At 42.3% G+C, this 14,557-nt stretch overlaps 1 protein-coding gene across 3 annotated transcripts in view; it reads right to left on the minus strand.

Annotated features, from left to right (window-relative positions):
- The window catches only part of KRAS (KRAS proto-oncogene, GTPase), a 44,280-nt gene extending 32,203 nt beyond the window's left edge, over window positions 1-12,077 (minus strand). The window contains exons 1-2 of one of the 3 annotated variants that reach the window (XM_043441327.1): window positions 11,892-12,032; window positions 7,982-8,103 (exon numbers count right to left, since the gene is read on the minus strand). In XM_043441327.1, coding sequence (XP_043297262.1) covers window positions 7,982-8,092 — 111 coding nt within the window. In that variant the 5' untranslated portion in view covers window positions 8,093-8,103; window positions 11,892-12,032. Of the gene's footprint in view, window positions 1-7,981; window positions 8,104-11,891 lie in introns of all 3 variants that reach the window. The other 2 variants (XM_043441328.1, XM_043441326.1) reach the window with 2 other exon arrangements.
- Between the last annotated feature and the right edge of the window lie 2,480 nt (window positions 12,078-14,557).

Genomic DNA, 14,557 nt, shown 5'->3' on the forward strand with positions numbered 1-14,557 from the left:
AAAATAAGGATGTATTTTTCCCTCTCAAACAGTATATACTCATTTTTTAAAAAAACAAAAATACTACAGAGAGTGTGGCATATGTCCTACCATATTTTATGTACATATTTCCATACAAAGGGCCATGACACAGCTTCTCTTACATAATGAACCATTGTTCAATGTCAGTACATACAGATCTACTTAATCCCTCCCAACAACTATGTAATATCATTTATATAAATATAACATAACTTACTTCACCCATTCCTTTCTAGTAGATGCGTAGATTATTTTCACTTTTAAAAATTATAAACAGTGCAATAAACACTCCTGGATATACATTTAAACACTTGTCCAATTGAATCTTTCAGGTACATTTCTGTAAGTGGGATTAACTGACATGTGGTTTCCATTGTGATATGTATTGCTAAACTGATGGCCTCCAGAAAAGTTTATAGTAATGTGTGTTCCCACTACAGCTGAAGAGCACACATTTTTCCTACCTTTCCAGGTGTGCCGTCACTCTAATCTTAGCCATCATGAAAATAAAAAAGGTTATTTAGGGTATTCCCTGGCAGTTTAGTGGTTAAGACGCCACACTGTCACTGCTGAGAGCACGGGGTCAATCCCAGATTGGGGATCTAAGATACCCTAAGCTGCAGAGTGTGGCCAAAAAAAAAAAAAAATGTTATTTATTGTTTGAACACGCATTGCCATATTAATGAAGTATCCCTTAATATGGTTCCACATCACTTTTTGTGTGAGTGTGGAGAGGTTGGCTATTTGTGTGCTTAGCCCCCACCCCCACTCCTTTTTCTCTTTTCGGATGTTTGTTTTTTTTCTAATTCAGATACAGAAGAAAGTCCTGATTTGATAGATGATGCAAATAGTTTTCCCAGATTTTCATCTGTCTTATATTTTTGTTAAAGTGTCTTAATTTCCATGGAGCCAAACAGCTCAATTTTTTCCTAAATGGTTTAAGAACGCTTTGAAAAAGTAAAAAGGATCCCTACTTTTCTCAATGGAGAAAAATATTTAACCCCAAGTCCACAAATAGAAAAGCTGACCTAATGTTAAATCATTCAATCTGTGTTAACTGAAATTATCATTTTTATTTCCACAGCTGTCTAATGTTTAACATTAATTAATGTTAATTAATTAATATTTAAAATTTATATATAGGAGAGAAAGACACGGAGGAAGAATGAACTCATGATTTTCAAATAAAATCTACCTCTTAGCTCTGTCTATTGAAATGGGTCTAGAAGCAGTGACACCCCAGTAGCAACAAGCATACCCAATATCCAGGTCTTGACGTCTAAACAGCATTCCCTAGTAAAATGAATTAGGGCGCTTTGGACAAATGGCTGAGTCCAGGAGAGGGACAGGTGAAAACAAGGTGAACCTGGAATATACTGTGCCAGAAAGTAAGGAAGAGTTCAAAAACTGATGGAGACATGTCAATAAGATACAGAGGCCAGCTTAAAAGCAATTTCACTGGTCATATCAAAAATAAATGTGAGCATTGATATCAGTAATTATAGGAATAGACTTTAAAACATCAAATGAAAAAAGAATCTGTGAGTCAGTACTGACACAAATTAGACAAACCAAATAAATAAAGAGAGGGGAGAGAAAAGAGAGAACCCTTACTTATGGGAGCTGTCAACTAATAAATGTAGACGTAATGACAGAATCAGACTACCCACCACTTTGCCGTCAAGATGGCGGTAGTTTAACATGGTGAGAATTATCAGTGGATGCTACAACCCACTGGGTGCAAGTATGTTGCAGAACGAGATGTTTACAGTCTCAAAGCATCTCCCCACAGAATACCTATTATAAAGAATTAAAGATACCTTCACAGAGATAAAACTGATAGATATGAGATAGCTATGACATTAGCCACTAACCAGTGTTAACATAACACCGTTAATAATGCAACAAGCCAGCATCTTATGCCTCCTGATGTGACACCCCAAGGAGGGCATGACATCACTTTCAGAGTATTTCTACCAAAAATGTTTAATCTGAACCTGACCATAGGGAAGCCATCATCAGACAAAACTAAATGAGAAGACGTTCCACAAAACAACTGGCCTGAATTCTTCAAAATGTGCCACTGTCACGAATGATTAAGAAAAGCTGAGAAACTTGTAGACTGAGATGTGACAACTGATTTGTGATCCTGAGATCAGGGAGAAAAAAAAAACTGCTAAAAGCACATTCTGGAAACTGATAAAATTTGACTACAGAGTATATACTAGACTTTTTATCAGTGTTGAATTTCCTAAATTTTGTCATTGTGTTGGAGTTATACAAGAAATTATCCTTGCTATTAGAAGACAGTCAGCAAGCTTGTTCCAAAAAGGACTAGACAGTAATTGGTCTCCTGCAACCACTCAGCTCTGCCAGCATAGTGCAAAAACTGCACTGCACGCAGCCGTGCCCCAATAAAACTTGACAGAAACAGAAACAAGCTGCACTGGGCCAACAGGCAGTCACAGTGTGCGGACCCCTGTATCCAGAGGAAAAGGGTCCCAACATACGCAGCTTATTTTCAAAGAATTCAACAAACATAAATAATACATATTCAAGTGTGTGTGTGTGTACATGCAACTTATTTTCAAAGAATTCAACAAACATAAATAATATGTATTCAAGTGTGTGTGTGTACATAGGGCTTCCCAGGTAGCGTCAGTGGTAAAGAACCTGCCTGTCAATGCAGGAGACATAAGAGAGCGGGTTCAGTCCCTGGGTCGGGAAGATCCCCTGGAGGGGGGCATGGCAACCCACTCCAGGATTCTTGCCTGGACAATCCCATGGACAGAGGAGCCTGGTGGGCTACAGTCCATGGAGCTGCAAACAGTCGGACACGACAAGTAACTCAGCACGTGTGGGTGCTCATAGAGAGGTATACACACACAAAGCAAGTATGTGTAGTTTAAAGGTAAGAGGTATTCACTGTACAATTTTTTTTAACTACTTTTCGATGGGTTTGAAATGTTCCAAAATAGAAAGTTCAAAAATTACCTAAGGTAAGCACTACATCCCTATTTAGTCCCCTCAAATATTTCATTTTTATTACCCATTTCTAATTTTATTATATTAAGATCACAATAAGTGTTCCATAAACCTAGGTACTATGAGATAATACAATTAAGATATAAGAAATCTACTGCCCTCCTAAAGCATAAAGCCTCTAAGTTACATATAATTAGGATTACTGTCTATAAACAGTAGATCTTCTTCCAAATATATCTAAGACTAATAAGTTCCACAACAGCAATGATCTGGTGGTCCCTTTTGTTTCTCAATGCATTTGTAGACCCCAGGAAGGCTGCATGGTACTGAGTAGGCACTGAATAACATTTATGGAATTAAGAAATTAATTACATGGTAAACCAGACTCTTATGAGATGCCAAACCATAAAAAGTTTTCCTTTTATTTCCATTGCCAACTTTCATTTGAATGTTTTTAAAGCTTTGTATTTATAAAAACTCCAGGTTAGACTAAAACATGCCCAATAATTTTTAACATTCAGGTCTCAATAAATAGTTATTAAATATTCTTAAATTGACCTAAATACAGTACATGAATTTTGTGTGAGTTTATTCTAGAATAATAAGGTACTCTCAATTATTCTACAGTCCTATAAAATTGCACATAACGTTATCTTTCAGCTTGCCACTTTTGAATAGGCTGTTCCTAACACCCCACGAAATTCATCAGTAAGCTCTGAGCTCTGTAAGGTACCTCCTGTATGCACAAAAAGAAACTCATAGACCCTATAGTGCCACTTCTTGTCCCCTCAAACAAAGCAGCCTCGATCGATGTTAACAAGGGCACCACCCTGTTTCCTTCACATTGCCGCATTTCCACTCTTGGTTAAAAATATTCACCCACATATTTAGTTACGCCTAACTGAACTAGTCCACACAGTAATCTTAATACTAGCAGAGAAAAAGTGATACTTTAGATTGTTAAAACATTATACAAAATAAGACTTTTAAATAAAATTTATAGTTATAAATTGTTTATACCCACAGTTTAAACAGAAAAAATATCCAAACTTAGGGTTTCAATTTTTATTATAAAAGCAAGTAAGTTGACCAGTAGAGGGCACTCAGCTGAAAGGGGGGGTTGAAGAGAGGCCACAGCCTTCAAGAGAAAGAAAAGCATTTACAAAACTGCTGTGTACCTTGTTTTAAAAACAACAGAACGTTTTTACAGAACTCCAGAGTAAGCTAATATACTGCTAGTTTAGAAAATGAAAGGTTTCCGTCTATAATATGTTAAAAGACAAAAATCTAACACAAACCACTCTCATGGACTTGACTTTCACAACTTACAGAATGTTTAAAGCTGTATGTAATGCACATTAGGGTCTCAGCCTGGGCACCACTGACTTCTGGGGCCATGTCATTTTTTGGGGGGCTGTCCCATGCACTGCAAGGAGGGTAACAGAACCCTCGACCTCTATCCACTATAAATGCCAGGAGCAGTCCCCCTCCTCAAATTGTGACAACCAAAATTGTCTCCAGATGATTGACAAATGTCCCCTGACGGGCAAAGTCACCACCCATTCCTCCTTAGTAACTATTGATACATGTTTTTTGTTTTAACAAAAAAGAAAGGAATGAAAGAAAAAAGAAAATTAACAGCTTATATCATTAAACAGCACTATTCTTAAATTCCTCTTTAATACTGATTTAATTCTCTCAAGTTTAAATACCTTAATCAGCAAGTAAATTCCACTATTAACATGGAATTTTTTTTTTCAAAGAGAAACTGATATATCTTGGCAAATAAGCAGCTCAGAGCACTAAAGATGGAACCAATCAATCCAATTACAAATCCATTCGCCTTTATTGAGGAGAGAACTGTTTCATCAAAGAGACTGAATTATAAATGTCACATTAACAGAAGCAAGCAGATGTCAATGAATTGAAACCTGGGAGAAAATACTTCTTTTATCTATTTTTATATTATATCCAGTAGATACTTGTTACATATTTGCTAACTGACCACCTGATCCTTCCAATCTCTACTTCCATTTTCCTGCTTCCACCAAATTTTACCTTAGAAAACACATTTCAGAGAATGTATTTTTATAATAACCATGACCTCCAAACTATAAAAGTATGTATTATTTCTAGCCTAGTACTGTGTTTGGGGACTGAGTTTTTAATAATCCCGCACCACTAAAAAAGTGTTTTGTTCTCTCGGAACTCGTAGATGAGCTTCACAAAAGATAAAATCTTCTCAGCATAGAAGTAAAGGTGATTATCGTGCAAATATAAACATGCTCCATCCATGCATCATACCCAATTCTGTATCAATCTCTGCCATTAAGATGCCATCAGATAGTACGCTGAGTTCAAATTTTGACATATTGAGAAATCCAAATCAGCCTCCAATATTATTTTCTTACCTTGAAGGCCAATTTTTCATTTTTAAAAAGCTATGCAAGGGTACAGTGGAAATTCCACTTAACTTGATCTCAGAAAACTTAAAATTCCATCACTTACTAGCTAAGTATCCTTAAGCAAGTTACAACCTCTCAGAGACCATTTTTATCAATAAAATGAAACTATGACCACCTTTCTTACCTGTCTTATAGTATAAATCTCTGCAAATTCTAAACAACTAAAAAATATGGTATTACTTAATTAGAAGTCTTTCTCTAAACTTCTTTCCCCTTGTTTTAAAGCAGAAAAACTGATGAGAATTCCTAATGTGCCAAGTCTATGTGCTCTGTTATTTTCTCTGACCTACACTGTTCACCAATCAAAAACCTTAGCAGCAGTGATACTCACTCCTCTTCAACCTTCTATAAAAATGTCATGTATCTTTGTTTATTAAAATAAACTACTGAATTCCCCGGCTTTTCTTCTAGTTGAACTACACCAAGAATTTAAAGCGTCAGTTCCCTCAGAAACTCACGGTCACTTGGAGATAAGAGACAATCTCCGAAACCTTTTCCCAGGTGACTACTCTAGTGACGGGACGTCAGTTTCAAAGTTCACAGGTAATCAATGCTTCTCTGGGTCAAGTCTTCTGATTTGGCAGACATCATATCAGAGTTAATGGGTTTGAATTTATAAGCTTTTTCTTCCCCCCAAATAAAGGACAGCCTTTTTTTGCTTTATTTCTTTAAAATTTATATGACACTTAAACAATTTTGACCAAAAGATTTCCTAACCTTTTTTTTTTAATCACATTCTTAATACATCATTCTTGACCTCTGATAGGAAACAGAGCATAATGGAATTCCTCAGATTTTCAGAGAAGATGGGCACTTCTACTAAAATCATATTCCAGAATCCCAGGAAAACCACTGTGCTTCGCTTAACTTAAATTCTATTAAAACTCCCTTTTACTTCCAATTTAAATGGTGGAGTATGCTGGCTTTAGGAACAGGTGAACTATTTAATCCTCCTCAAAGTAAAAAATAAGCAAACCCATCAGCGCTGAACTGACTTGCCAAGAGGAAATACAGAGTGACTCTTCCATAGGTGGGCCACGTAAGTTAAGACTCTCCTTACTAATGCGAAATTAGGAAACCTGGAAGCCCTGTAAAAGTTGATTCTGTGTTTAACTCAGATCTTCGCAAATAAGGGTATTTTTCTTCATCTTCTTTCCTGCAGTTACCAAAAATATTTGACATTTCCTTATGAACAGTTATCTACTCAATCCTCAAATTGCTACACTGCACAGACATCTTTCCATGGCCAACAGTGTCCTCAGAAACTACCTGAGTGCAGTCAAGGTGTTTTGTTTTTTTTTTTTAAAGACATTACACACATAGTACCTTAACAGGGCATTTTGACCTGTTCTAGACTCTACAGCTTGGGACGCAGAGAAAGTTCTGGGCAATTTTTCAGAGCTGATTAAAAATCTGATAGTATCAGATCTATAATAAAAGTTAAAGGATTAGAGTTGCTTAACTTGGAATAAAGAAGTCCAAGAAACAATCTAACAACATAAATCTATTTCAAAGATGAGCTGGTACTATGTTAAACTTACCAGGAAGATTCAGACTACGCAAGAAATATGCCAATAAATACATTCCGGAAATTAGTGAAGAAGGACAGTTATGTGACAGTCCCTCCTGCAGGTCTTTGGGATTAAATAAATCCTTATCTGCTTCCAAGCATCTGAATACAGTGCTGCCAGAAGGCAGTGGGGAATACTACCTGACCTCTCAAGCTCTCTGCCAGGCCTTTATTCTATCATTTTGCTGTTAGCCATCCTTTGGTTCATTTTCACAAAACTGAAGAAGTCTGAAAATTATTAATTAATCAATTTGTAATTAAAAAAACAATTCTAACACTGCCTTGAATAAATTGAAAAAGGGCTGAAAAGCAAAGGTAAGGATTGGTTGGTGGTACCCTTATCTATCAGCTGATATACATATCCACAGAAGCAAAGAATGAGCTTTCTAAAATGCATCAGGTAGTTGTAGGTTCTCCACTACTTCAACGTGAAAAGAAAACATGAAAATACTACTAAATAAATGCTTTTAATTCAATCATTAAGTGATTATACATCACCAGTGTCAACTCTACATGTGACATCAAGATACCAAACAACAACAACAAAAAAACCAAAACCCCATAAAAACAAAAGCCACCTTTTTAAAAATAACTATTAGATATGTCTCATCTTACAGACACAAGGTAAATTCACATTTTCATCCTCTGAGAAAACTCTGCAATACACTTCCAATCAAAATACACATACACTAACACAGAGTGAGCGTCACAGGTGGTATCACTCTCCTGAGAGAATATGGGCTGGGCTCTCATATCTATGGTTACTTACATCATCAGAATAAAGCTGCAAAACCCAAGTGCATTTCAGTTAACTTAATAAAAGTATGATTAGTATAACTGCCTTATAATGAATAGTCAGAGAAAATGATCAGAGAAACCATTTTTTGTACCCAAAGGATGGGCCTGCACAAGTCAATATGAATATTAAAATAAGATTTACCTCTATCGTAGGATCATATTCATCCACAAAGTGATTCTGAATTAGCTGTATCGTCAAGGCACTCTTGCCTACGCCACCAGCTCCAACTACCACAAGTTTATATTCAGTCATTTTCAGCAGGCCTTATAATAAAAATAACGAAAATGTGACTAAATTAGAACACGTGCCGCACATGAGGTTAATGTAACCCAAATGCTCTATCAATACACAAATTCACCTTTATATGGGAAATTATTTTCAAAATACTTCACAAAATTCAATGACGGAAACACCAGTTGACTACAGATGTAATGAATTGTAGCTTGTTTATAAACTCCTTCATCAGCATTTGAGAACAATGCATTCAGACTGCACAGTTCTTTTACCTTCGACTCAGGTTGCTGTATCTAAAGAGCCAGTAGTCTGCTGTTCCGCAGCAGTCAATGGCTCTCGAAGGAGCAAGCCGTGACTTCGCTCAGGACAAGTTTCTCGTGCGCTGCTCTAGGTCCTGTGGACACACCCGCACCGAACCTGTTGACAGCTACCGCCACAGTATTCCTCACTGGTGTGGGCCCCTAAGAGTTACAAGCGGATGTGCCGAGTGTCTCTGTTGGAGCTGACAGCTATGGAAAACTTTTTAAAAGCATCATCGTGGTCGTTCTCCAGGACAGGTAGCAAGAATCAAATTGGGGTGGCAGGAGGATTGCCAAAGCTAGACGCTATGCTGGGAAAATAAAAACTGAGACGCCACAGCAGATGAGGACAATATCTGGTGACATTTTAATCTGTAAATTATCTGCTGGGGAAAATAATGGTGTAAAAAATAAGACAACTTTGAGAATTTTGAACTATTCAGCATAGATGATCTGATCATCAATCACAATATACGCTATTATTAGTGCTGAAAAATAGCACTTTGAACAGAAAATAGAATTAAATAATATTAAAGACAAGCATGCTTTTAATGAGTGAATTTTTAAAAGATGTTAGTTATATCTCAGTAACCCACATGACTTTTACTCTCTGCTTGTCATATATCAACTCCCAAAAGTAGCAATAAATATCAACAACATGTAAGGTTTAACAGCGCCAACACAGACAATATTTTTTTAGTTAGCAGTTTCAAACTCTTTGAAATGAATGTATCTACTTTAATCTCCTTTCCCTCAATAACTACAAGATATTACTACAAATTTAAGTCGTGAACTGGCAATGTCCGGTACTAAAGGACAAGTAATTCCAGATTAATGAAAGTGCAGATATACTATACAAACATTATACACACGCAGCATCCCATTTACTGAAGATCAAGAATTATCCCAGTAGGCACTCCACCACCCCACCACATCCTTGCTCTGGCTCTATTTCCTGAACCCATTCCCAAAGAGCAGACAGGCCCAGCAACTGCCGTATCACAGTTCCTCATGGGCCTGCTCTGTGCCACCTCTCCTTGGCTAGGGCCACCGCCAACATGTATTATGTCCTGTTTGCTCCCTCTTTTCATTCCTAATATTGGCCATAGCAAATGTGATAGGTGAGGATAATCACATCAAAATGTATCCTCTAGCTCCCTGCCCACCCTACCCCTCCAATAAAATTTGGATAGCCTGGAACAGTAGTTCTCAAAATGTGGTGTTAGGAACCCCAGACTTTTGGAGAGGGTCCAAGAGGCGAAACCTGGTTTGATGATAATGGTATGAGATGATTTACCCTTCCCACTCTTATTCTTTCACAAGCGTATAGAATAGAAGTTTCCAGAGCTGTGATCACAATACATTGACTACAGAAGCAGCTATGAGGATCCAGCTGTCTTCTACTAAGCCATACAATTAGAGAGATTTGCACAAGTGTGAAACAATGCCACTCTTCTCGCTAATTGTTGCATTTGTTTTGGAAAACAGTTACTTTTCATTAAATATTCTATTTCTGTTACCAAGTAAAGGGCTAATTATTTCTTTTTTAAAATGAATTAATATTTTTTAATTCTCCATTTTCATTTCTGTTGTGGCAACATTGACACACTCCACATTGGGATCTTCAGTAATTCTGAAGAGTCCTTATGACCAGTAAGTGAGCTAGTCTAGGGAAGATTGTGGGCAAATACTGGATTAGTGCTTAGCTTGTACATACACTTGTGAATTCTCACCACCACACACTTTCTGGTCTACTTTTTTATGCAGTGGTTATTTCTGAAAAAAATCGTTGACTTGGATTTCAAAAATCAAGTATTATTTAAATCCACTAGAGAGAAATGCGTTCCCATGGACGATCACAGGCCAAAGGAGTCCCCCTTGTCCAAAGCTACTTAAGCTAGTAAGGGGTGGAACTGGGACCAGAACCGAGCATTTCATTCAGGCAAAAAAATGTTCACTTTTTCGGTCATAAAAGAAAATGAATTATCCTTTCATCTACTGTCTCTTAAAACCAAGAACGCCTGTGGACGGATACGGTCTAAGGTAAACAGTGCTGCTATCAACGATTTTTGACGTCTCTAGTCCACCTCACGTTCGAGTCAGCATTTTGGACCTTAGTCACCTAAGAATGACATCACTCATAAGGTTGATTATGAGATGATGACTGTGAACAGAATTTTTTCCCTTTGTAATTTCTTTTGAACGATTTTTTTTTTCCGTTACAAATGTAACATGTATATTAAGTAAAAACTAGAAAATGCTTTTTTTGTTCTTAACCCCTCGTTTTGGTGGATCTCAAGATTTAAGAAGGCCAGTTTAGGACTTCACCCGCACCACTGCACATGCCTCAGAGTATTTCAGGCAGTTGGCTGGCAGATTGCTACAATTAACTTCTCTTGTAGGTCGCTTTGAAAAAAAAAAAAAGGCCTGAGAACCGTTTAGGAGTACTGTAATAACTCCCGGGATGGGGGTCAAATTTGTACGCATAAGGGTAATATAGAAGGCATGGGGGAAAGGAAAACAGGCAAATTAAACTTCAAGTGCAATTTTAACTACTGCTGTCTACACTCAACTAGCGAGGAAAGAGCCCTGCTTCTGCTGTGCGGGTTAGCTGCGTGTGTTTTAACTTGACAAAGCAAAACAGACCTTCTGGGATTAACTTTTTCCTTTACACGAAGTCCAGGCTTTACGTTGCAGGGTGTTGGCCACCTGTTCTTTCACCACCATCCCTACCTCCACCTCCTCCTTTGTGGCCACAGCAATGTCACAGCCCATACAGGGGGGGAGGGGAGCCGTCAGGAACTCGGCTGCAGATGCATTTTTTCCAAACACAATAACCTCCATCAGTGGTCTCTAAGCACTTTCCCCTGCGCTGCCTGAACGCGACCTCGCCTCTTACTCATCTATCCCCCCTACACACTGAAAAAGGACCACAAGCCGTCCAGTCTGCGCTCGGGGGAGAAGTTTATACCTTCGTCCCAGAGATGAGAGATGCAGCAGAGAAGGCAGCAACCTAGGCAGCCCAGTACTAGGAAGGGAGGAAGAGGTGCGGGAGCGGAGAGGAGGGTGAGGGAAGGACGGCGAGGGGGAGGGGAGGCCGGAGCGCCGCGGGAGTAACCTCCACCGCACCCGACCGCCCAGAGGGGCGGCCCGCCCGGCCCGCGAGTTTCTCCCCGGCCGCCTCCAGCCGCGGCTCTCGGGGAGGAGGAAGGAAGGGGTTCCCCGTCCAGGAAGCAGCCCCAGCGGCGGCCGCCTCCAGCCTCACCCTCCTCAGCCCCGCACCGCCCATTCCTCATTCCCCGCGTCGCCGCGTCCCCGCGCTTCCCCCTGCAGATCACCCCCCCACCGCCAGCACCGGCCCCGTCCGCCCGGCGGCCCGCCCGCCCAGGCCCCGCACCCGCGCCCCCTTCCGCCCCTCCAGGGACCCCTAATTCATTCACTCGCCGCCGGCCCCGCCCGGCGCCGGCGAGGAGGGTCGGGACCCCGGCAGGAGCCGGGAGGGGTGGTCCGCTCTGTACCTCTCTCCCGCACCTGGGAGCCGCCGAGCCTCTGGCCCCCGCCGCTGCCTTCAGTCCCTGCGCCGCGCTCGCTCCCAGTCCGAAATGGCGGGGGCCGGGAGTACTGGCCGAGCCGCCGCCGCCGCCGCCACCGCCGCTGCCGCCGCCGCCGCCACCGCCGCCGCTGTGCCTCCGCCGCCGCGGCCGCCGCCTAGGGAAATCGAGCTCCGAGCGCACCGATGAGTTCGGGGCCGGGCGGCCGCAGAGGGCAGAGCTATCGATGCGCTCGGTGCTCGATTCCTCTCCAGACGGGAGTGCGGGGAGGGAGCGGCTGAGGGCGGTGTGGGAAGAGGGAAGAGCGAGCCTGCTAGCGCCGCCGGGGAGAGGGAGGGGGCCGGCCCGGGCCGGGGAGGGGGCGGACCAGGCCGGCGGAGGAGGAGCGGGGGCCGGCGCGGCGGAGGAAGCGGGCGGCTGGGGTGGTGGAGGGTGGGGACGCGCGACCGGCGTAGTGGGAGGGCGGTTGGCTCTGGGCGGTGCCTCGGCGCCCGCCGGTGGGGGCGCCGGCGGATCCACGCGGGGCCCGCCCCCAGGCTCCAGCCGCAGGGCCCGGCCGAGAGCCGCAGACTCGGACCCCGGCCGGCGCGGGCCGATGCCGAGGCCAGCGCCGCGCGCCGCTGTCGGGTCCACACGGTGGAGCTGCGAAAATCCCGCCACCCTTGGGGTCGGCCTGCACTTGGGTACATTCATTTACGATCATTTATTGCAAGTAAATAAACGTGCAGTCACCCAAAGTAGGAGACTACTTGGGGGACCTCGGAAGAGACCTGGCCGCCAGTTCCCCGGCCCGGAGCTTTCTGAGCACACCTTGAGGATTATCAGTCTCCACAATCGGGGGCTGAGAGCTAGCCCCAGGCCCATACAAACGCGGCAAAACCTTTCATCACTAACCAAGCGGGGGGGGCGGGAGGGGGGATGTGGGGGTGGCGGATCTGGTGTTTTCTGTTGTTATTTTTATGGATATTTCGAAGCCATCGCGGGTCACTCAAAACGGCGACCTCAGATATAGCTATGGCCCCTGACAGCACGAGCAGACGACAGACTATTTTTAAATAGAAGTGCCCTTAATAGTCTAGACCTGAGGAGAATCATTCAAACATTAATTAGAAGACAGATTAATCAGTTAACGTTCGGGGAGTTAGCACGTTAAACAATGGAACAATTAAACATAACTCTAGCATGCCCAGAGTCTGCGTTGATAAACTGTCTATAAGGTTTGGGGGAGATTTTTTTTTTAAATTGAGGCCTGGCAGACCCGCTCCTATACCTAGTAGGACCGCCCATCTGAGTCTCTACTGGTAACTCTGTCCCTCTAATCCGCATCGTAAAACACGAATAGTTATTTTAAATCCCAACTAGTATGTCTGTTAACCTAGGCCTTACACCAGCTGCCCCCCTTTCTTCCTTCCCCTTATGTGGGCTGTACTCTGCCAGGCTGTTTCCTGCCTCTTGTCTCCTGGCACCTGATACCAGGTGGAAGAAGCAGAAGAGAAGGGACAGGAAACGGGGCAGGGAAAAGAATATGCCTGCCCTAGTTCACCCACTCCAGCGTTCTTGCCTGGAGAATCTCAGGGACGGGGGAGCCTGGTGTCCTGCCATCTATGGGGTCGCACAGAGTCAGACACGACTGAAGCGACTTAGCAGCAGCAGCCCTAGTTCAGGTAGATAGTAAATGCACATATCATCCTTCTTAATCATCACAACAACCTCATGAAGTCAGATGCTTTTCTCTAGTTTACAGAGGAGGAAACAAAATCAGATAGGTCACAAATTGGGTCCAAGTTCACACAGCTGAAAGGAAGTATCCTTCATGTCAGATCATGTTCTGCTCAGAGTGGCTGCCGTCCTGCTTAACATAGAACAAAACATCTTCTCCATGTCCTCCATGGCCTTAAATTGACACCCCTACTCCCTTTCCTTTCTGAGCTCTTATCCAATATATAATCTGTCTTCCTCACTTCCAAAGATCCATGCTGGTTCCTGGCTGTTTTTTGAAAATGCAGGCAGGCTCTTCAAGGAATGTGCACTTTTGCTGCCTCTTTATCTGGAACACACTACATGGTGGCTCAGATGGTAAAGAATCCGCCTGCAATGCGGGAAACCTGGGTTTGATCCCTGGGTTGGGAATATGCCCTGGAGGAGGGCATGGCAATCCACTCCAGTAGGACAGAGGAGCCTGGAGAGCTACAGTCCATGGGGTCACAAAGAGCCAGATAGGACAGCAACTAAGCGCAATACAATATATCCAAAAAGCCTTCTTTGACACTTACAAATCTTTGTTCAAATGTCTTCTAATGAATTTCCCAAAAGATCACCTGGCATTGCATCTCTGTTAAGTGTTAGTCACTCAGTCATGTCCGACTCTTTGGGACCCCATGGACTGTAGCCCACCACATTCCTCTGTCCGTGGAACTCTCCAGGCAGGAACACTAGAGTGGGTAGCCATTCCCTTCTCCAGGGGATCTTTCCAACCCAGGGATCAAACACAGGTCTCCTGAATTGCAGGCAGATTCTTTACCAGCTGAGCCACCAAGGAACTAGAGCACTTACCACTTGTTCTAACACAACATATAATTTGTTTTCTTGTCTCTCTTCTATCAGAATATAAGCTCCATAAGGGTAGGGAATTT

Source organism: Cervus canadensis, chromosome 21, assembly GCF_019320065.1.
Source record: "Cervus canadensis isolate Bull #8, Minnesota chromosome 21, ASM1932006v1, whole genome shotgun sequence".
NCBI classification, from domain to species: domain Eukaryota; kingdom Metazoa; phylum Chordata; class Mammalia; order Artiodactyla; family Cervidae; genus Cervus; species Cervus canadensis.